The sequence below is a fragment of the Sphaeramia orbicularis genome, chromosome 15 (genome assembly GCF_902148855.1).
Source record: "Sphaeramia orbicularis chromosome 15, fSphaOr1.1, whole genome shotgun sequence".
Classification (NCBI taxonomy): domain Eukaryota; kingdom Metazoa; phylum Chordata; class Actinopteri; order Kurtiformes; family Apogonidae; genus Sphaeramia; species Sphaeramia orbicularis.
In genome coordinates, this window is record NC_043971.1 from 53,915,108 (window position 1) to 53,935,992 (window position 20,885).

Consider the following 20,885-nt stretch of genomic DNA (forward strand, 5'->3'; position numbering starts at 1 on the left):
AACTTCAAAACACACAAAATGCCTCAAATACACTTCTGAAAGCAAGAAGTTTAAATGGAGTAATGGAAAATTTAGAGAAGATTAAGTCAGGATGAAAGTCAAAATGACCTCAGAGGAATCTAGTGGAACCGAGATGAGAAGTTCTAGAGATTTGGAACGTGTTCAAACATGGGTGATTCCTTTCCCTGCTGTCATACTGATGTAGCATTTTAATGTAAAAACAATGGATACATACGGGTTCTTTTATGCTGCAAAAAAGAACTTCTGAGCTCATTCCTTGTACATAATTATATCCATGGTGTTAAGTCTGTTTCCTCCCAGCTGCCACTTGAATGTACTTAAATACAACAGAAGTTCAATAATACTTTTCTACTGTAATGGGTCATTCTGTGACGTCATGATGGGTCCAACTTATTTAAATGCTTTTCATGTAAATTCTATGCATTTGTCCAACTGTTAATTTTAAATCTACAATTTGTTTTCTCAAATTTTCTATCAGAATTATGCTTTTCGGTTTTGACTAGATTTAAACTCAGATGTTCCTGACAGGATATTAGGGTTTAGTTTCTCCAACCCGATCTTGTATCAGATGCAGTACCAGCTGTAGTCCAGCTGGTGGCACGACTGAGTCGATATGATCTATCACTGACACAAACGACAAAAAAAAACAATGTTAGAATTAAGAAGAATCACAGGTTTTAAAAAAGGGACTTTCCTAAAAGTCTTATGAGCTTATTTTGGCCACAAATTACCCAGGCAGAAGTGACATGAACAAAGTGAAACCCTGATCATTTTTATGACTATATTTACAGTATTTTTTAAAGCATAATCTAAATACTTCTCCAACATAACTGGACTAATTGGTATTTCATTAGTCGACATTTTTAATTTTTCATCGGCAGAAATCATCCTCTGTAGAAGAGCATAATGAAAAACAAAATGCAGATAAGTAACAGGACAACTGTCCAATCTGGGATACAAAATGCATCCACCGGGAAAACAAATTTGGCTAGAATGTCATCCAATTCTTTGTTACACCCAAAATTAAGAAACTTGTAAACAATAGTGACAAATGAACGCCGACCACTCAAAAAAAACTGCTATATGAGTAAAAAAGAAAAAATTTCTAGTAAGGAGGCTTCCATCAAAAGGTAGTAGAACCTCGCACCTCTGCTTTCAGCAATGGGTGGATATCGTCAGAGACAGGTATCATGCATGGTCTGGTGTTTTACCGTGACTTTAAATTCATGGGGTCCTACTTTTTGTGTTTAAAATAGGAAAGTGCAAAATCTACATAAGTTAAAAGAAAACACATACACAAACATCTGAGGGTAAAAGAAACAGGTGGGCATTGGCAGTTTGTGTACTAAAATAAGGTTATTTACTTAAAAACATTACAATGGACAGACTGTATACAGAGTTTTTCATTTCCTTGGTAAACTCATAAGGCACCAAACCAGATGCTGTACAAAACAACACCACCAAAACAAGCAAAAACAAGAAGTTCTTCCATCCTGGGGGTTCCTTGCATATTTAACACATACAATAATACAGCTGTTAGCTTCTCACTCACACACACACACACACACACACACACACACACACACACACAGGGACACTTCATACAGACTGGAAGGGTTAGCAGTAGTTAGCATTGTGAAGCTAATGGTGTGTTTCTCAGTTTACAGAGCTAAGCCTAGCATAGCTCCATCAGAAGAACATAACGTGCTGTGCACTTTTAATCCTCCTCGGCCAAATATAGAGTGAGATTCTGTTGAAAGTTACTGCCCTATAATTTAGATTTGATTGTCTTTGTGTAAAATCTGTATTTGAAAGTACTCGGATATAACAACTGTATAAGGCCCTTTGACCTTTGACACAAGTAGGTCAAGGTCACCTACTTATTTTCAATATTCTTCTCTCAATGGATTTTTCAGATAATGCAATTATGTCTTTGAATGGACAGTAAGACGGACGACAAAATGATTCCAACACCCCTGGGCCGAGGGGTAAAAAACTACAGCTCCCATCCACAGTGGCCCGTGGCTAACTGCAGCTCCTTTTCTGTCCAGGTTTCTGTCTCACTTCTGTACACACAGACTGACCGCTGCTGGAAGATGTGAAGCGGCATACTAACCTCAGCCAAACACCAGGCTTTTATCAATATATATTCATAACTTGATCAAGTTTTGTCCGATGGATTAAACTTCAGTGTGAGGAGCAAAGGACACCGTCACTATGCAGAGTTTAATGAGGGTAGAGAAGCAGAGAAGAAACTGGTGCTTGAGTAAGACAGATTAGAGGAAACACAAGGAACTCTGGGACTTTCAGGAACTGCTTTCAGTCCTTAATGGAACAGTAACTGTTGCAATGGGACAACATAATAACACTGAGTACTTGGCAATAGGAGTTCTTTAACTGAAGCTGATGGACCAAAGTAAGATGTAAGATAAGATATGCCTTTATTCATCCCACGAGGGGAAATTCCAGAATTCCAAACTGATGCTAGTTTTAGTTATGCTAGTTTACTTTAAGTTATCCTGTTAGCAGTTCTACGGTTACACTAGCTCAGGAGTTTTAATGTAACAGTGAAGATAATTTCATGAACATTTTTACATCTTTCTTCTGTTAAACTTCTGCATGAATGTGAGAAGTCCTGTTGATGTTTTAAAATCAGCTGGTTGAACCGGAACAAAAGTTTGCATTTAAAGAACTATTAAACTGGGGCTGATGTACACTCTCCTAACAAACAGCTGTCCCCAACACACACACACACACACACACACACACACACACGGTGTGGACAGACGGACAGGACGGGGGACGTCTCCATGGCGACTCCACCTCTGGAGTTGGGTGGACGTCAACACCACTGCAGCATAGTGTTCTGAGTTTTTTTTTTTCCTCCTTATGAGTAGGCACGGCATCTAATGATAACATTTATTTACACATTAAAATTCACGTATTATAATAGTACCTTAGCTTTTATATTTAACTCTACGAGTGGAGATATATTTCAATATGGCAGGAGAGCACAGTCCTGAAGAGAAGATCAAAAACAAACAAACAAAAAAAAACCTAATTGGCATTTTTCAGGTTTTAAAGCAGGCAGAGGTGAAGGAAGGCTGGGTCCTTAAAAAACAAATCAAAAAAACTGGAGTCAGTTCATTGAGCGTCCACACCCTCCTCAGCCCGACACAGGAAGCAGACAATGAAATGTGTGTTTATCGTCTTGTTTGGCTTTCACAGAAAGCGTCAAACCCAGAAGCCCCGCCTCCTCACAGGGGGCGGGGGAGGAGGCAGCAACAGTTCAGCCCTGTGATGGGTCCTTTTTTATTCCATAGTCTCCCCCATCCTCCCCCTGTGAGGGACCTGCTCAGGTGTGGTGGTGGTGGGGGGGGGGGTGTCAGGTGGTTCAGGTGAAACCGGTGGTGGAGGCGGGACAAACAGGGGGAGGAGGACGAGGAGGCAGGGGTCAGATCTTGATGTCCTGCGACTCCACCATCTTGCCGAGCGTCTTCTTAACTCTGAGGATGGTGAGGCGGGAGGCGGGGTTATGGGCCCAACACTCAGACATCAGCTTCAGCATGGCCCGGAGGCACTACAGAAACACAACACACACCGTTAGGACAAATGACATCATGCAATGAAGGACGCAGTCACATGATTCAAATCTACAATCACATTTAACCTCCTCAGACCCAGCTGTGGGTTTTCTGTTCACATTTGTGGACAAGAGTTTCACAACTTTATACAAAAAAACAAAAGAAAACTGTCCACCACAAAGGACATTAAATAAAAAATTTAAAAACTGCATCTGAAAAAACTGCTGCATCATGATGTTTCCAATGTAGGCGCTTATTTAATAAAAAACAAAAAAAGCTGGTACTGCTGACATTTCCTGGGCCTCAGCAGGTTAATAAGCAGGGCAGAGCAGCTTCAGGTCATTCTGTGGCTCATCTAATCCACCCACAGCCTGTCCAGTTCAGTGACAGAGACAGTGGGAAACGCGTCAACGTCAGCTAATGTGGGCTGGATCTGTTTGTTTCAGAGAGAGAATCAAGCAGTGCTTCCATTTCCATGGACACGGGGTTTGAGGCCACACCACCCTGAAAGGTGAGGTGTACTTCAGCAGTTTCATCAAACTCTGCTTCATTTCACTGGAGTTTGAAAAGGACTGGAATGATAGTGTCCAGGGGCCTCGTGTGTACAGACTTGTGTGGATTTCATACTGAAACCTGAAAAGTCTGTACGCACAAAAAATCCAGATGAATAAAACTGAGCGTACGCCCGAATCCAAGCACACTTCCTTTGTACGTCCCCATCAGCGTGGAATTGAGCGCATATGTTGGAGTACCTGACTCCTCCCTCTCCATGCCCATATTTAAATATGCAAATTAGTATAAACGGCATCTGCAGGTGGATAATGGCATCAAGGTGGACGCGAAGTGGAGGATGAAACAAGCAGAAGAAGAAGAGACGAACTCAGCCCGTTTAAACAGAGTCACCGCTTTTGTGGGTGACACTTTTCTCACAGGGCTGACTCGAATCATCCCCAAGGTAAAAATATATTTAGTATTAGTGTCAGTCACACATTAGTTCATTCTACAGGTCATCCAACAGTCTGACCACAGCTGAACTAGATAAAGGTTCATGCGTAATCATGTCAGGAAATCAAAGAGGAAATCAAAGACTGTGACTCCTGTTTAATCACTCAAATTATCATTTTCCAACAATGAGACAGCAGACGGTCAGACCCAGTATCATCCTCCTGTCACAGAGGCTTCTGTTGACTCCCCAGCGTTAGCCGATCCTCCGGTCCAACAGCTGCTGCTGATGACTGTCTGACCGGCATGGGTCTGTACTGAGCCGAGTCACCAGAGGACAGAGAGAGGACAATCGACGGCGTCAATGAGCGACTGGACCGACTAATAAATGTTCTCACAGACATTAATATTACATTAAATGCATTTATCAACCAGTGAATTTTGTGTCCTTGTCTCTTTATGCGGTTGTTGCTGAATGTCCTCCCGGGCAGGATTGGAACTGATGGGTCCAGGGTTGGTTCTGGTTGGTTGTGGTTCTGGTGGTGGATGTGCTGCTCTGACAGTAGGATGACGTGTCAGTGTGTTCATCGTTCTTCTGCGTATCTCCGATGTGCCCATCAATTGGAGGAATGACCTTTGTCACATTATTAACAGTCTCCCAGTGTCACCTCTAAGTGTCGTCAATGGTTCAAAGGCACTAGAAACGTGCGTACACCAGACATGGAGTGAGTGTGGAAAAGGGTGTACGCCAGGTTTTTGTGCGTACACAACCTTTGTACATGAGGCCCCAGGAGTCCACTGGTTTGAGCTGATCTGGTTTACATCCATAATGTTCATGAACTTTATCCTGTACAGACCATATTTGTATGGATATCACCACATTTCTGGTCCATTTTCTGAGTTTTCATTGATTTTTTTTTTTTAAATCTTAAAAATATCCAGCCAATTCTGGATTCTTCTTTGCTCATCGTTGGTTCTTCATTATGCTCCTCTCTGGGACCAGGAATCATCTGTTCTATAACTAATGCTGTTCCCTTGTATTTGGTCTAGTCTCGGATTAGCTGGTCTAGTGTGAAGAAGTATAACACAAGTTTGACCTGTTAAAAAGCCTCCTGAACATGTGGGAATGAACGTGGCTCCTCACATTAGTGACCAGGGATAACACAGGAGAGAATGTGGACTGAAATACAGAATCCACAATAATATCCAGGAACCAAAAAATCTAAGTTGTTCAGGATTTGTGGTGCTGCAGGTGTTGTGTGGTTCCTCCTAGTTGGAGATTCTGGGTGGTCTCTGATTTTTAGAGCTGATATTCATACTAACCTGCCTTGACATCTGGTCTGATCTGATAAAGCCTTCCTCTGTTGTTTCAAATAAACCTTTGCAAGTGGAGAATGTGCTCTTTGTTCTACCACACATTCTCCAGGACCCACTGTTGTCTCCAATGTGTCCAACTATCACAAATGACACAACTGGCACTTTACAGGATTTGCTTTAACACTCTCCTGTCCAAACCTTATGACCTGAAAATTGGACTGAAATCCTGAAATGCAAAATGTCAAAAATGTGTCCAAAATGCAGTGTCACGGGTGTCGCACCTCGTCACTGTTCCAGCGGTTGGACACTGTGGGACGCAGTCCTTTGACACAAACCACCTCCAGCATGTCCTCATAGGAGGGGTCAGAGGGCACCATCTCATAATAGGGCAGCTGGTAGTCCTCCACGATACCTGAACACAGACATGAAAGAAGACAAAAGTGGAGTTCACACACCTGGAGAACCACTGTCACTGTGCAATATAATCTGGTTAAGACATATTCTACAGTAAAATGTCTTAATTATTCAACCAATCACTGAGGGATTTGTATGGAATTTCTCTAAGGAATTGGGAAAACTGCATATTTACATGGGAAACATATCACAAACTCAGTACATCTTACAGATTAATTTGTTGTAAATTCAATAAAATAATGTACAGTTTTTGTTCACCCCATGTATTTGTGATGTTCAGTCTGAAGTCACTGAACTGTGCCCAGTATGCCACATGCTGCATCTGCACATGCATTCCATCCAGGTCAGAACTGGATGTTTCAGCGGATAATAAAACGCATCCAGGACATGACATGTTGAAAGTGTCAATGATTTAGTTTGGTTATTTTTCTTGTTAACACTAAACAAATCAGTTATATTTGTTTGTGTCTGTCTGATGCAGCCACACCTTTTGAAACACAAACAAGATTCTTCCACAAATATTTCATGGTAATATTTGAGATTTTGTAAAATTTTAGTGGTGTTCGAAAACTCTTTTCCACTATTGTAATATGTAGACGTATAGGTCTGGGACTGTGTGCAGTAACATACTTTGACCAGTAGGTGGACACTGTTAGATTCAATGAGAAACAGTCTGACAAACATTCAACATCTCTGCTCAACGTTGAAAATGCATTTCTATACCACTCGCGATGTACATGTGCAATGATGTGAAGACTGTGGGAAATAGTATTCATCAACAGCACCCAGAAATGAATACTGGACATAATTAACTTTGAAGAAACCTGCTGGAACCTGCCAAGTACAGCTCTATATAAAAGGAGTCATTCATGAAATCCTTGACTTCTGTTCTAGATACTACTACCCAGGAGTCTCAGATGCTGTTTCCATGGAGAGGAAGCCTCAAAAAGCAAGCTGGAGTTACAGATTAGCTTGTAGAATGTGCTCTACTGGAGGAAGTCTGAGGATTGTCATTTTCCCTCCTTTATCTTTAAAACCCGTCACTACGTGAAAGAATAACATTCAAGTACAACCTGAAAAGGACAAGTTTAACAGACACGATTTCAAGACACTGTCACCACGTCCTGCACTAAGTGACACTCAAGATGAGTACGATTCAGTCAAAGATGTACAAAGGAGATAGGTGGGAGAAGAGGAGGAGAAGTGGGAGAAAAGGAAAAGGAGGAAAAGGAGAGGAAGAATACATGTGTGGTGATTAGGGATGTAACGATCACTAGTCTAATGATAAACCGCAGTAAAATTTCAGACAGTTAGTATTACCGTTTAAATTCTAATTATCATGATAACCATGTTCGATTACCGCACTTTGAAAACTCATGATAATACTGCTCATTTCCTGGAGAAACAGCAGCACTCCAGGTGTGCATGAGCAGTTTGCAATGTTTAGCCTCTGAAAATATGGCTGAAGGCACCTGCATGGACAGCGCACCGGAGATTCAGGGATAGCAGGGCTCCCGTATGGACCTGGTCTGTCCGAGTGTTAACCCCTCCCCGGTCCCCCTGCTTCAGGATCCTCACCCAACAGAGAAACTGTCTCAGCATAGATACTCTGGACAAATTCATCCCACTTCAAATGTATGTCAAGTCTATCAGTACTTTTTGAACATTTTCAGCACATTTCAACAACACTGCGATAATAATGATAACCGTGATAATTTCGGTCACAACAACCGTGATATGAAATTTTCATATCGTTACATCCCTAGTGGTGATGCTGCGTGTGCAGGTGATGCCACATGTGCAGGTGATGCTGCGTGTGCAGGTGATACTGCGTGTGCAGGCGATGCTGCGTGTGCAGATGTGCGTACCTCCGGTGACGCAGCGCCGGGCCATCTCCCAAATGATGAGGCCGTAGCTGTACATGTCGGCCATGATGTACGCCTGGAAGTGGTTCTTGTTGAGGCTCTCGTCCAGGACCTCGGGGGCCATGTAGCGCCGCGTCCCCACCCGTGTGCTCAGAGGGATGTCCACCTCATTGGTGTCACTATGGCAACCAGAGATGCAGAGCTGTCAGTCACATGCTGTGACCTCATTCAGGCAGATATTTACAGTCTGTCCATTGATGAAATATTTAAATATACACTGACAGAGTGACTGAGAATGAACCTGAAAATACAATAAAACTGTTTCTTTAACATCTGTTTGATCCTGTTCATAGAATATATTAACGTCTACAATGATCAGGAAAACATTAAGTTTTAATATTTTGAAGAAATATTATGAGAATGAGGTAATCTTTTTTTTTTTTTTTTCAGAAAAATGTCAATTTATTACAATAAAGTGGTAATACTTCAAGAAGATGAGACTAAAGCTGTAACCCTGAGAAAAAAAGTTGTAATATTACAAAAATTACAGGCATATTGTTAAAAAGGATGCTGTTTGTACCTGATAAATCATTTTGCTTGTGAACCAACAGATTTATGGCTTCATTCCATTAATGCAGCATGTTTTCTTAGGGCGTATTCAGACCTACTTCATTTGGTCCATTTAAAACAGATCATAGTTCGTTTCCCTGGAAAGTCCGGACTTTTTTTATGTATGAATACAAACATGCGAACTCTGATTCAAACCAAACAAGTGAAGGTGTTCTCAGTCTGTTTCCAAATGGACTCTGGGCCGGTTCACTTCTGGTGTGGATATAACTGGCCTCGAGCCGAAAACAAACCAAGGGACCAAGCGCCTGTTTGTGCCTGAGGAACCAGTGTAGCCGCATATTTGTTTAATGTTATACTTGTTTTTAACTCGTAATATTGTGCCTCATACCCGATACATTGTCTTCTTACTGCTAGCATGTTGTGGTTTAGGGCACACAGGACATGTCTGAGTACAAGAAGCCGTCGAGCAGTATGCTTTTGCCGATACAGAATGACACGTAAAACATTGACAAACTGGCTCCAAATGAGCTGTTCTTGACAGTTAACATTATTTTTGTAAATTTGTGTCTGTAAAAATAGAATACATATTCTGAAAAAGGAAACTGCATGCAAGACCTTCATGTTTGTTTTCATTAACCCCTGCCGTCTCTGATTTACCCCACCCCCGACTTTTCTCTCCAACGCTGGTGCAGTTTGTCACATGTGCGTCTGTGTACAGATTTTGGTCCACTAGCAAAAAGTGCAATGAGACTGCAATCCGACCCAAACGAAAAAAATAAAGTCCGCATTCAATCCGAACCAAATAAGCCAACCAAAGGACTTACCAGGTGTGAATACACCCTTACATTCTATTTAGACATTTAATTTCAGTCAGAGTTATGACTATTCTTCTTGCATCCAGTTATGTTTCCCCCAGCTCTCCTTTGTCCATGTGACAGTTGTACCTGTTGAACTTGACGGCGAGGCCGAGGTCTGCGATACAGCAGGTGCCGTTCTTCTTGATCAAGATGTTCTTGCTCTTGAGGTCTCGGTGTGCGATGGCGGGTTTGCCCTGCGTGCCGTAGATCTCTGTGTGCAGGTGACAGAGTCCGCAGGCTGCAGAGTAGGCCAGTCGCAGCAGGGCCTGAGTGTCCAGAGTGGTCAGCTTCAGGTAGTCGTACAGAGAGCCGTTCTCGTGGTAATCAGTGATGAGGAAGAGCTGCATGAATGCACCCGTACTCTTAATGTCAGCTGCGATGAAGCCTGCAGGAGAACACAACACAAAGTATGAAGCTAGTTAGTGGCGAAAGTTAGTGTTTTTGTCAACAAACAGCATTTTGCAGATGGCAGTGAAGTTACATGGAGCTCACAATAGTGTTCTGAGCTTTGTGTTCCTAAAGAATATCATCATGTCACCCACCTTGACGACAGGGCAAACTGATGTTTAAGGGTTTTCAGACATTAGTTAACAGGGACGCACGGATCCAACTTTTTCAGTTCCAATGCTGATGCCGATGCTGTGGCCTTGCGTATCAGTCGATATCCAATAATGATCCGATACTGTTAATTTAAGAAGCTACAAGCCTCACCTAGTGTGGTTCAGCTGAAATACCTCTGTTGTGACTAATTAATTTGAGTTTAGAGAAAACCAGGCAATTCATGTTGGTTTAAGTTTACATTAAAAGGATGCATTATTAATTTATTTTCAGATATTTCAGTTGATTGTTAATAGTAAAAGAGAGTCATAACAAAGCTGATAATTATTAAAAGAAAACGCTTTAATTTATTTCAGAAAATGCTTTTATTTTGAAGTCTGTCAAAACAGGAAGTACCTTTAGATTATGTTGACAAAAGAATAAAACTTTACCCTTGCCAGATGTGGAGGTCCAGTTACCTGTTTGTGTTCTGTAGCTGCAGCATGTTTTAGAATAAATGTTCAGTTTGCGAAGAACCCCGTCTGGTCATTAAACACCGAAACTCCACCTCCACTACAACCTCCAGATCACAGAGCCCTTAGTTCGCTCCATGTTCCTGTCTGTGTTTGCAACAAGTCCGCTCAACTCTCTGCATGCATGACATAGCCTGTGTCGCAAAAAGTTAAAGGGGAATGATTGGTCTTATGGATCGGTTGCTTTTACAGATCTCTGATCCAGCTAAAATGCTGATATCGGGGCCGATATCCCATCCAAATATCGCATCAGTGCAACATTATTAGTTAAGCTCAACAACACTGACCAGTAAGATCCGTTTACACATACATACACAATACTGTCTGCTTTCTGTGCTATACTGCTACTCTCAGTCTCTCCAGAGGAACTGTTGACAATAATCAAAGTACGGAAAATCACTGGACTGGAAAACCACAATATGTAGATGATTGTTCAATATCTACAATCTTTAAAGTATGCATAAAACAGTTCATCTAAAATGCATCTAAAATATCCAATATTGGGCTCATTTAGAAACCAAGCATTTCAAAAAACTAATGCATCATAAGCCAACACATACACGTCATCATCCTAAATGAGTGAGTGTGGGGTCAGTTCACCCCCCCAGAGTCGTTCTCTGGTTAACAGTGGGTAGTCATTGTCGCCACTGTGTCTCAGTGAGACCCACAGCATCTGCTGTCATTAGTTTCAATCATTGTCTAGATTAAAAAAATCAATTGAGGTATTGATCGTTCCTGGAGTCCATTAGTCTGACTGGGTCTGGGGCTCAATGCAGCCAATTTAACTGTTTCAACAAATTCCAACTGTAAGCGCCCAGTTATACTCAGTGTTCAAGTCTCATACATACACAGGTGGAGTGTTCCGACAGCCCTCTGTGTTCACTCTGTCTGTATTTCTGTCCGTTCTCTGTGTTCATTCTGTCTGTATTTCTGTCCGTCCTCTGTGTTCATTACATCTGTATTTCTGTCCGTCCTCTGTGTTCACTCTGTCTGTATTTCTGTCCGTCCTCTGTGTTCATTCTGTCTGTATTTCTGTCCGTTCTCTGTGTTCATTCTGTCTGTATTTCTGTCCGTTCTCTGTGTTCATTACATCTGTATTTCTGTCCGTCCTCTGTGTTCATTACGTCTGTATTTCTGTCCGTTCTCTGTGTTCATTCTGTCTGTATTTCTGTCCGTCCTCTGTGTTCATTCTGTCTGTATTTCTGTCCGTTCTCTGTGTTCATTCTGTCTGTATTTCTGTCCGTTCTCTGTGTTCATTCTGTCTGTATTTCTGTCCGTCCTGTGTTCATTACGTCTGTATTTCTGTCCGTTCTCTGTGTTCATTACATCTGTATTTCTGTCCGTTCTCTGTGTTCATTCTGTCTGTATTTCTGTCCGTCCTGTGTTCATTACGTCTGTATTTCTGTCCGTCCTGTGTTCATTACGTCTGTATTTCTGTCCGTCCTCCGTGTTCATTACGTCTGTATTTCTGTCCGTCCTGTGTTCATTCTGTCTGTATTTCTGTCCGTTCTCTGTGTTCATTACATCTGTATTTCTGTCCGTCCTGTGTTCATTACGTCTGTATTTCTGTCCGTCCTCTGTGTTCATTCTGTCTGTATTTCTGTCCGTCCTGTGTTCATTACGTCTGTATTTCTGTCCGTCCTGTGTTCATTACGTCTGTATTTCTGTCCGTCCTGTGTTCATTACGTCTGTATTTCTGTCCGTCCTCTGTGTTCATTACGTCTGTATTTCTGTCCGTTCTCTGTGTTCATTACGTCTGTATTTCTGTCCGTCCTCTGTGTTCATTACATCTGTATTTCTGTCCGTCCTGTGTTCATTCTGTCTGTATTTCTGTCCGTTCTCTGTGTTCATTACATCTGTATTTCTGTCCGTTCTCTGTGTTCATTACGTCTGTATTTCTGTCCGTCTTCTGTGTTCATTACATCTGTATTTCTGTCCGTTCTCTGTGTTCATTACATCTGTATTTCTGTCCGTTCTCTGTGTTCATTCTGTCTGTATTTCTGTCCGTTCTCTGTGTTCATTCTGTCTGTATTTCTGTCCGTCCTCTGTGTTCATTACGTCTGTATTTCTGTCCGTCCTGTGTTCATTACGTCTGTATTTCTGTCCGTCCTGTGTTCATTACGTCTGTATTTCTGTCCGTCCTGTGTTCATTACGTCTGTATTTCTGTCCGTTCTCTGTGTTCATTACATCTGTATTTCTGTCCGTTCTCTGTGTTCATTACGTCTGTATTTCTGTCCGTCTTCTGTGTTCATTACATCTGTATTTCTGTCCGTTCTCTGTGTTCATTCTGTCTGTATTTCTGTCCGTTCTCTGTGTTCATTCTGTCTGTATTTCTGTCCGTCCTCTGTGTTCATTACGTCTGTATTTCTGTCCGTTCTCTGTGTTCATTACGTCTGTATTTCTGTCCGTCCTCCGTGTTCATTACGTCTGTATTTCTGTCCATCCTCTGTGTTCATTACGTCTGTATTTCTGTCCGTCCTCCGTGTTCATTACGTCTGTATTTCTGTCCGTCCTCTGTGTTCATTACGTCTGTATTTCTGTCCGTCCTGTGTTCATTACGTCTGTATTTCTGTCCGTCCTCTGTGTTCATTACGTCTGTATTTCTGTCCGTCCTCTGTGTTCATTCTGTCTGTATTTCTGTCTGTTCTCTGTGTTCATTACATCTGTATTTCTGTCTGTTCTCTGTGTTCATTACATCTGTATTTCTGTCCGTTCTCTGTGTTCATTCTGTCTGTATTTCTGTCCGTTCTCTGTGTTCATTACATCTGTATTTCTGTCCGTCCTCTGTGTTCATTACGTCTGTATTTCTGTCCGTCCTCTGTGTTCATTACATCTGTATTTCTGTCCGTTCTCTGTGTTCATTACGTCTGTATTTCTGTCCGTCCTCTGTGTTCATTACATCTGTATTTCTGTCCGTCCTCTGTGTTCATTACATCTGTATTTCTGTCCGTTCTCTGTGTTCATTACGTCTGTATTTCTGTCCGTCCTCTGTGTTCATTACGTCTGTATTTCTGTCCGTCCTCTGTGTTCATTACGTCTGTATTTCTGTCCGTCCTCTGTGTTCATTACGTCTGTATTTCTGTCCGTCCTCTGTGTTCATTCTGTCTGTATTTCTGTCTGTTCTCTGTGTTCATTACATCTGTATTTCTGTCCGTCCTCTGTGTTCATTACGTCTGTATTTCTGTCCGTTCTCTGTGTTCATTCTGTCTGTATTTCTGTCCGTTCTCTGTGTTCATTACATCTGTATTTCTGTCCGTCCTCTGTGTTCATTACGTCTGTATTTCTGTCCGTCCTCTGTGTTCATTACATCTGTATTTCTGTCCGTTCTCTGGGAGTTTGTGAATTTCGAACCAAACGGAAGAAACAGACCACTGAAAATCACAGGGGCAGTGTCGAGATTTAAAGAGAATAATTTCCAGAGAGGGCAGAACTTCTCAAAAAGTGACTGTGTGAGTGGGTGAAAAACTACTGACATTAACGACTACCATTTTTAACACTTTCAGTGCCATGGGCCGATTAAATCGGCTTTACGAAAACAACCTGTAAAGTGCCATGGGCCGATCAGATCGGCTTTGGAGAACACGCCACATTTGTGTACAAACAAACCATCCACCCCCATTTCTTTCTCACATTTCGATGACGTTCTTTCTGTGTCCCCCTTTTGAGACCAAGCAGACGGGAATTTGAGGTCACGCGACCGAATAATATTGTTATATCTTTTTAATGTTTCTTATTCTCCGGTGTTTCATCAGAGGGAGCCCTCCATGCCGGGGGGCGGCTGTGGACTCTGGGGGCTGTGGCGCCTTCTCTCACTGGGGTCCGCTCCTTTCTGGTGGGTGGGGGTCCCAGTTGGCCCTCTCCCACTAGTTGGGATGCGGGGCTGTGTTGCTGGTGCCTGGTCGCCGGGGTCGGCGGCTGCCTCCTGGTGCAGATGGCTCCCTGAGACAGCGCCTCCTAAATTGATCTTTCACTTTTACTTGTACATTTTTGTTCTGGTCTACCCGTGCTCAGTCAGTCTTCTTAAGTATGTGTGAGCTTGTGGGTTTGCATGTATATGTGTGTGTGTGTGTGTGTGTGCGGGTGAGGGGCGGTACTGATTTTTAAACTGATATGTAAAGCACTTTGTGCTACAGTTTTTAATGTATGAAAAGTGCTATATAAATAAAGATTATTATTATTATTATTATTATTATTATTATTATTATTATTATTATTATATTATTATTATTATTATTATTATTATTATTATTATAAATTATGCAAATTACGATCAATAATGAATCGGCTGCGTCCGGTGCGTTTTGAATCTAATCAGTAATCGGTCGGATGTTACCGAGCGGTTTCCTGCAGGATTCTTCAAATATTATAAAAACGACGCAAAATACTGAAAAACGGCCAAATTCTGTGGCACTTTTAAGGCTTATTAGCCCCCTAACTGTCTGGTACTTAAAGAGTTAATATCCACATTAGTAATACCTCCTCTTTCATCACCATGTAATTATTGACTACTTCTCTCAAAAACGTCTTCATGGTATTTGGTCAACATGTTCATTCAAAGTGGCGCAGGCAGTGACGTTCACAACATCTGAACCATGCATACATATTTACATACTTTAAATGAGCATAAACAGGCCTTCATTGAGTTCTGTCAGCTCGGATGCATACCTAGGATGTTCTCGTGTCTCATGAGGACCGTCTGGTAGATCTCCGTCTCTCTGAACCAGCTGGACTCTTCTCGGGTAAAGAACACTTTGACAGCAACCTTCTCACCCCTCCAGCGGCCAAGCCACACCTCACCATACCTGCCCTTCCCGATCTGACGCACCATTTGGATCTGTTTTGCGATGGTTCGCTGCACCTGAACACAGAAGGAGGGGACACAGTGATGTACTGATAACGTCACATCCTGGTTAGGACCTGTTGGCTGCGTGTGTTGCTACACTACAAGTAAATGTCTGATGTAATACAGTGTTTGCATATAGAACTGGCATGAGAAATGAAATAAATATATGGTCCTCAAACTATGCTATGCACACCGCTGCTGCCCTCTTTAGTGGTATACAGAAGAATAATCAAAATTAGAGCTAAAATGATTAATCAACTCAAAACAATTAAAAAACATTTCGATTACAGTTTTTCCTGAATCATTCATCACATTGGTTCCACTGTTGTGTTTCACACGGACATTTATTGTGACACACACGACACCAGGATCAACACAAACAACATGGAGCATTGCTCAGAGGAGACTGCGACAAAAAGGCTGAAAATGTCGAATGTTCACTTGTCTACACTGGAACCATTACTTACTTCTTTAAACTTTGAAGGTTTCACACAAATATTACAAATATCTGTCTTTATTTTTTCAGTTGTATGTTAGTTCCATTTTTAGTTGTTAGTCGGTTGGATCAAAATGTGTTGAAGACTGTGTTAAAAAACATAGTTAGTAGATGTCGTTGCGCTTGTTTGTTGCTGTTTATATCTATAGATATTGTTATATATACATTTATACTGTTAAATATTTTCATATATCCTTTTTCTTATATACTTTTAGCAGTTGTTGTTTCAGCTGGTAATTTGTCATTTTCAGACATGTCTGTTCACATTTTTACAATTTTTTTTTGCCTATTCAAATAATTGTTTAATCGAATTGAAGATACTCGATAGATTAATCAATTACAAAGTGAAATGATAGCTGTAATCTATTCAAAATATTTAAAGTAAAAAAAATTCTGAGGTGATCAAAGTTTTGAGAACAAACACTGACAGATTCATCTCATTAGTGCTTAGTGTTGCCAAAGAAATCTACAGAAATGTGACGAGACGGCCCAGCCCCCAAAATCAGCCTATCGTCCCATTTGTGAGCCATGAAATGAAAACCCATGACTGATGCACTAATCATCAAAATATCTAATTGATTAAATACAGCTCTGTTTGGTGGTAGTTTTTAAGATGTTCTCAGTTTGTGTGAATAAATATGAGTTGTACTATGAAGATCTTTCAAATTTCAGCCACGTAAAAATGGAATAATTGCATGTGTAATGATAACCTGTATGATCTCATGTAGTCTGACTGCATCACATATACTCCATCAACAACATGAGTCTACGGCAGCAGGAGATTGAGTGGGAAAAGTTCAGCTGCAGATGATGGAGCAAAGTAGGAACAGGTTTTCAGACGGCTTAGGTGTTCTGTGGGTTCCAGTAACACTTATATAGCACAGGTGGGGCAACAAAATATTGACTTATTCCAGTTAAAAAATATACAATTCCATATGTCTAAAAAGTCTGAAAAACTTAGAGCAGATTACAAAAGCATACATGAGATTCTAAAAGCTTTAAAACTAAATTTGGGGAACAAATCCTTTGGGGACCAAACACTTGTTTCCCAAAAAGGCCTGGGTGACTGGTAGAGGGAAGGAAAACCCTGGTTTTAATCATTCGTGTGATGGAATGACTGAACACTGGGCTTTGCGTCTTGTCGTGTTGTTTTCTTATGTGAGCAGTGCTGCATCCTCACCAGCAGGGGGAGCCCAGAACCACTGCCTGAGCTCTGTGATTGGTAGATGAGGTCTTTCAGTGACTCTCCTGCAGGGATGAACACTTCCTGCTCCAGATCCTTGTGATACCGCTGTCGCTCACTCTGCCACTTATACCTGAGACACACACAGCACATACAGCGTACAGGTACACGTGGGTTATACAAGTAAAGTAATACATGCGAGTTCATATGCTCTTACACATGGATTTTGGAAGTATAGGTACTGTCATCTATTTATTGTCATAAATCTGCCTCTAAATTCTGAAATAACTGGATTAATGTTTGCATTCTTCTTTAATTCTTTTTGTGTTGAAGTTCATATCAATTACTTAGTTTAGAGCAGATGTTGAAAGCAGACTGGGCACTGTCCCTTAAAGAGTCTCTCCTAAGTGATTTATCACCATTTCTAATAATATTATCCTCTGCATTTTGCATATTTTAGTTTAAATCATGTATTTTCCTATATTTAATTTACTGATCATGTAGATCTTCATAAAAGCTCATAGTAAATTCAAAGGCCACTATATTTGAAAAAAAAAAAAAAAAAAAAAAAACTGCAGAAAAAGTCACTTTTTCAATAAATACATCATTAACTGAGCATAAATCCAGTGTCTCCATCCACTGTCATTTATCATACTCCATGGGTTTTACTGGTGAATCAGTGTTGTAGAAGATGACGATGTTTCTATGTTCAAACTGTGACAAACTTCATTTTACACTAATTATTGACATGTTTTGTTAGAATTAGTGGAACAGGTATTAAAAAGTTTGCATCGGTAGATGGTTTTGGTCAACGGTGACTGGGTCTTTATTGGTTAAAATGTGAGTTACGTATAACTGTCTGTTTTACTTTTTATCATGTTGACTTTGGGGTGGGAGCAGATTTCCGTTTAAGGAGAAGAAATTAAACCCTTAACATAATGGGAATAAACTGAAGACACGTGACCAAAACAGCTCCTACCCCTCTCAGAATAGACATGTTTAAATGATGCCGTCTAAGGCTGTAAAGGCTGTGCAGGTGCTTGTTGTACCTGTAGTAACAGACCACGGTGACGCAGATGCACAGAGTACAGCAGCACACAGTCATAGAGATGAGGAAAGCCAGCCAGTGGGGGCTCCCCTCTGTCAAAACCACAAAAATAAATCAAATCAGCACAAATGAACCTTCAGCTGATAAAGCCCCTGGGGGTGTCAACGGTGCTCATGCTACCTGAGGGAGGAAGTGGGGGTAAGGTGGGCTGCAGGTCTCTATTACAGTAGTCAGTGTAGCAGCACTCAATGGTCCTCCTGGGCTTAGCGTAGCGGGAGTCCTGTCAGGAAAACCAATCACACAATCAATATGTGAAGGCAGTTCAACACCACAACCTGTTCTAAATCTGTCTGATGAGTTCACTGCAGCTTCAGACCTTTCATACCATGGCGTCGTTCTGGTGTTTGTGTGCATGTACGTACCTTGCACTGGAAATGGGAGCCTTCATACTTCATACAGCCGGAGGTGAGGATGGCGTCTCCGTGCTCATCCTCCTCAATGATGGCAAAACATGCCCCATTAGTCCTGTACAGACACAAACGGTCCGTCAGCATATCCTCCATTTACATTAACATGTAACAGCGCAGTAACATACCCTCTACTGATACACTAATAGATGATATGCAACTGTTCTGATAAATTAGTAATATTTTAGTCATTTTCCAAGAAAAACATGAGAAAAATTGAATGTCTGATATAAAGCAGAATACAGTAATTTTAGGTTTTTGTTCTGATATTTCAGTTGGAAAACTAATTAAACATTTGACCTTGGTTGAGTGAAGTTCTAACATTTTATGGTCATAAAAAAAAGCTGATTAACCCTCAAAGACCCAAAAATACGTACTGATGTTTAAAAACTTAAGAACCACTAATCCTATCAACACAGGGAAATAATTGGGGTAAAATGCTGTTTCTCAGCTTTTCAGCAGCGTCAAATGTCTTTTTGGATGCATCCACAGTCCCTGTGGTGAACATGGAAACTCCTCGTCTTCTGCAAAATTGGTTCAGCAATAAAACCTACGTAATTTGACAAATGACTGATTGCAGATGCTTGTTTTTATGTAAACTTAATGATTATTTTGTTGAAAATGTCAAGCTTTCTTCAATTTTCTCTGCGTTGATACAATAAATAATAATATAAAAATAAAATATCTGGATATTTGGATGTCACCACAAAAAACTGTTCTGGGTCTTCATTGAGTTAATCTAGGAGGAAAATCCTCCATGACCAGGACATGTCTTTAGAATTCTACTCCAAACACCTAGTCAAAAACTGTTTCTTCCAACTACGCAACATCTCCAAACTCAGATCTATGGTGTCCACAAATGAGCTCGAGATGATCGTTCACGCTTTTGTATCTTCTGGCTCAGACTACTGCAACAGCCTGTTTACATGCTTAAACAAGAAGGAGCTGGCCCGTCTACAGTTTGTCCAGAACTCTGCTGCCAGGCTCCTGACCCGCACAAACAGGAGAACCCACATCACTCCCATCCTTAAATCTCTCCACTGGCTCCCTGTTCTATATCATCTTCATTTCAAAATTCTGGTGCTAACTTTCCGGGCTCTACATGGCCAGGCCCCTGCATACATTGCTTCCCTGATCCAGCCCTACAGCTCAACTCGTAGCTTGAGGTCTTCAGGACAGCACCTGCTGATGGTTCCACGGACCTGTTTTAGCACACGCGGTGACAGGTCTTTTAAAGCTGTGGCACCACGTCTATGGAATGACCTGCCTCTACACCTACGGTCCATGGACTCTGTACAGAGCTTTAAGAAACACCTCCAAACCCTCCTGTTCAAAAAGGCTTTTTAGTCTCCCACCTGACCCAGGACCACCACAGACTGATTACACTCTATGTATTCATCATAACGTACTCCATGTGTCATCCCATCCCCCCCCCCCCAGTCTCTCTATATCTCTATCGCTCTCTCTTTTCTCCTCCTTTACTCTCTCTCTCTCTTTAACCCCAACTGGTCAAGGCAGACGTCCATCCTTCAGGAGTCTGGCTCTGCTCCAGGTTTCTGCTGTTAAAGGGAAGTTTTTCCTCGCCACTGTCACAAATCACAAGTGTTTGCTCCTGAAGGATTCTGTTGGGTCTCTGTAAACGTAATTTGATTCTGATTTGAATGATAAAGCACTTTGTGACTCTGTCTGTGAAAAGTGCTCTATAAATAAAATTTACTTACTTACTTACTTACACATGTCTACCTATGTAAAGTATTTCCCCATTTTTTAAATAAACGGCACTAGACTATTGTGGTTATCTTTGGAGGGAACTGCCAACCGAGGATGATGGTTTTATTTGAAGATTATCTCCATCAGTTGTATGGACATTTCTCTGTTATCTCTACATCCCACTACTTACACAAGTCAGTATAGCCAACAAAACTGTATTTTTTCTGTGTGTTCGCTGACGTCCTTGACTGGCAGCCAGCTGTAAACTCACATGCAGGTGCTGTTGGTGGCGTCGTCAGGACAATGCCCGGAGCAGTAACAGCTGAGGAAGCGGGCAGCATCTTCAGGGGCAATGGTGGAGTCGTCGCCGGGCCGCCGAGGTTCAGGTTTCACCCCTGTCCCCTGTAGGACATGGTCTGGGTTCTGACCTGCAGCTGGGCAAACACAAGGACAATAAGCTTTACTTATAGTGCAGGGTGATACTGACGGCTGTAAGA

The 20,885-nt window shown here is 41.5% G+C and overlaps 1 protein-coding gene across 2 annotated transcripts in view; it reads right to left on the reverse strand.

Moving 5' to 3' along the window:
- Positions 1 to 1,358: 1,358 nt before the first annotated feature.
- Positions 1,359 to 20,885, reverse strand: part of bmpr1aa (bone morphogenetic protein receptor, type IAa) — an 81,513-nt gene continuing 61,986 nt past the window's right edge. For both annotated transcript variants that reach the window (XM_030155662.1, XM_030155661.1), the window contains 10 exons: positions 20,660 to 20,822; positions 18,634 to 18,736; positions 18,392 to 18,491; positions 18,213 to 18,303; positions 17,161 to 17,296; positions 15,307 to 15,499; positions 9,658 to 9,955; positions 8,147 to 8,322; positions 6,146 to 6,276; positions 1,359 to 3,601 (listed from right to left, as the gene is read on the reverse strand). In XM_030155662.1, coding sequence (XP_030011522.1) covers positions 3,476 to 3,601; positions 6,146 to 6,276; positions 8,147 to 8,322; positions 9,658 to 9,955; positions 15,307 to 15,499; positions 17,161 to 17,296; positions 18,213 to 18,303; positions 18,392 to 18,491; positions 18,634 to 18,736; positions 20,660 to 20,822 — 1,517 coding nt within the window. In that variant the 3' untranslated portion in view covers positions 1,359 to 3,475. The remainder of the gene's footprint in view (positions 3,602 to 6,145; positions 6,277 to 8,146; positions 8,323 to 9,657; positions 9,956 to 15,306; positions 15,500 to 17,160; positions 17,297 to 18,212; positions 18,304 to 18,391; positions 18,492 to 18,633; positions 18,737 to 20,659; positions 20,823 to 20,885) is intronic.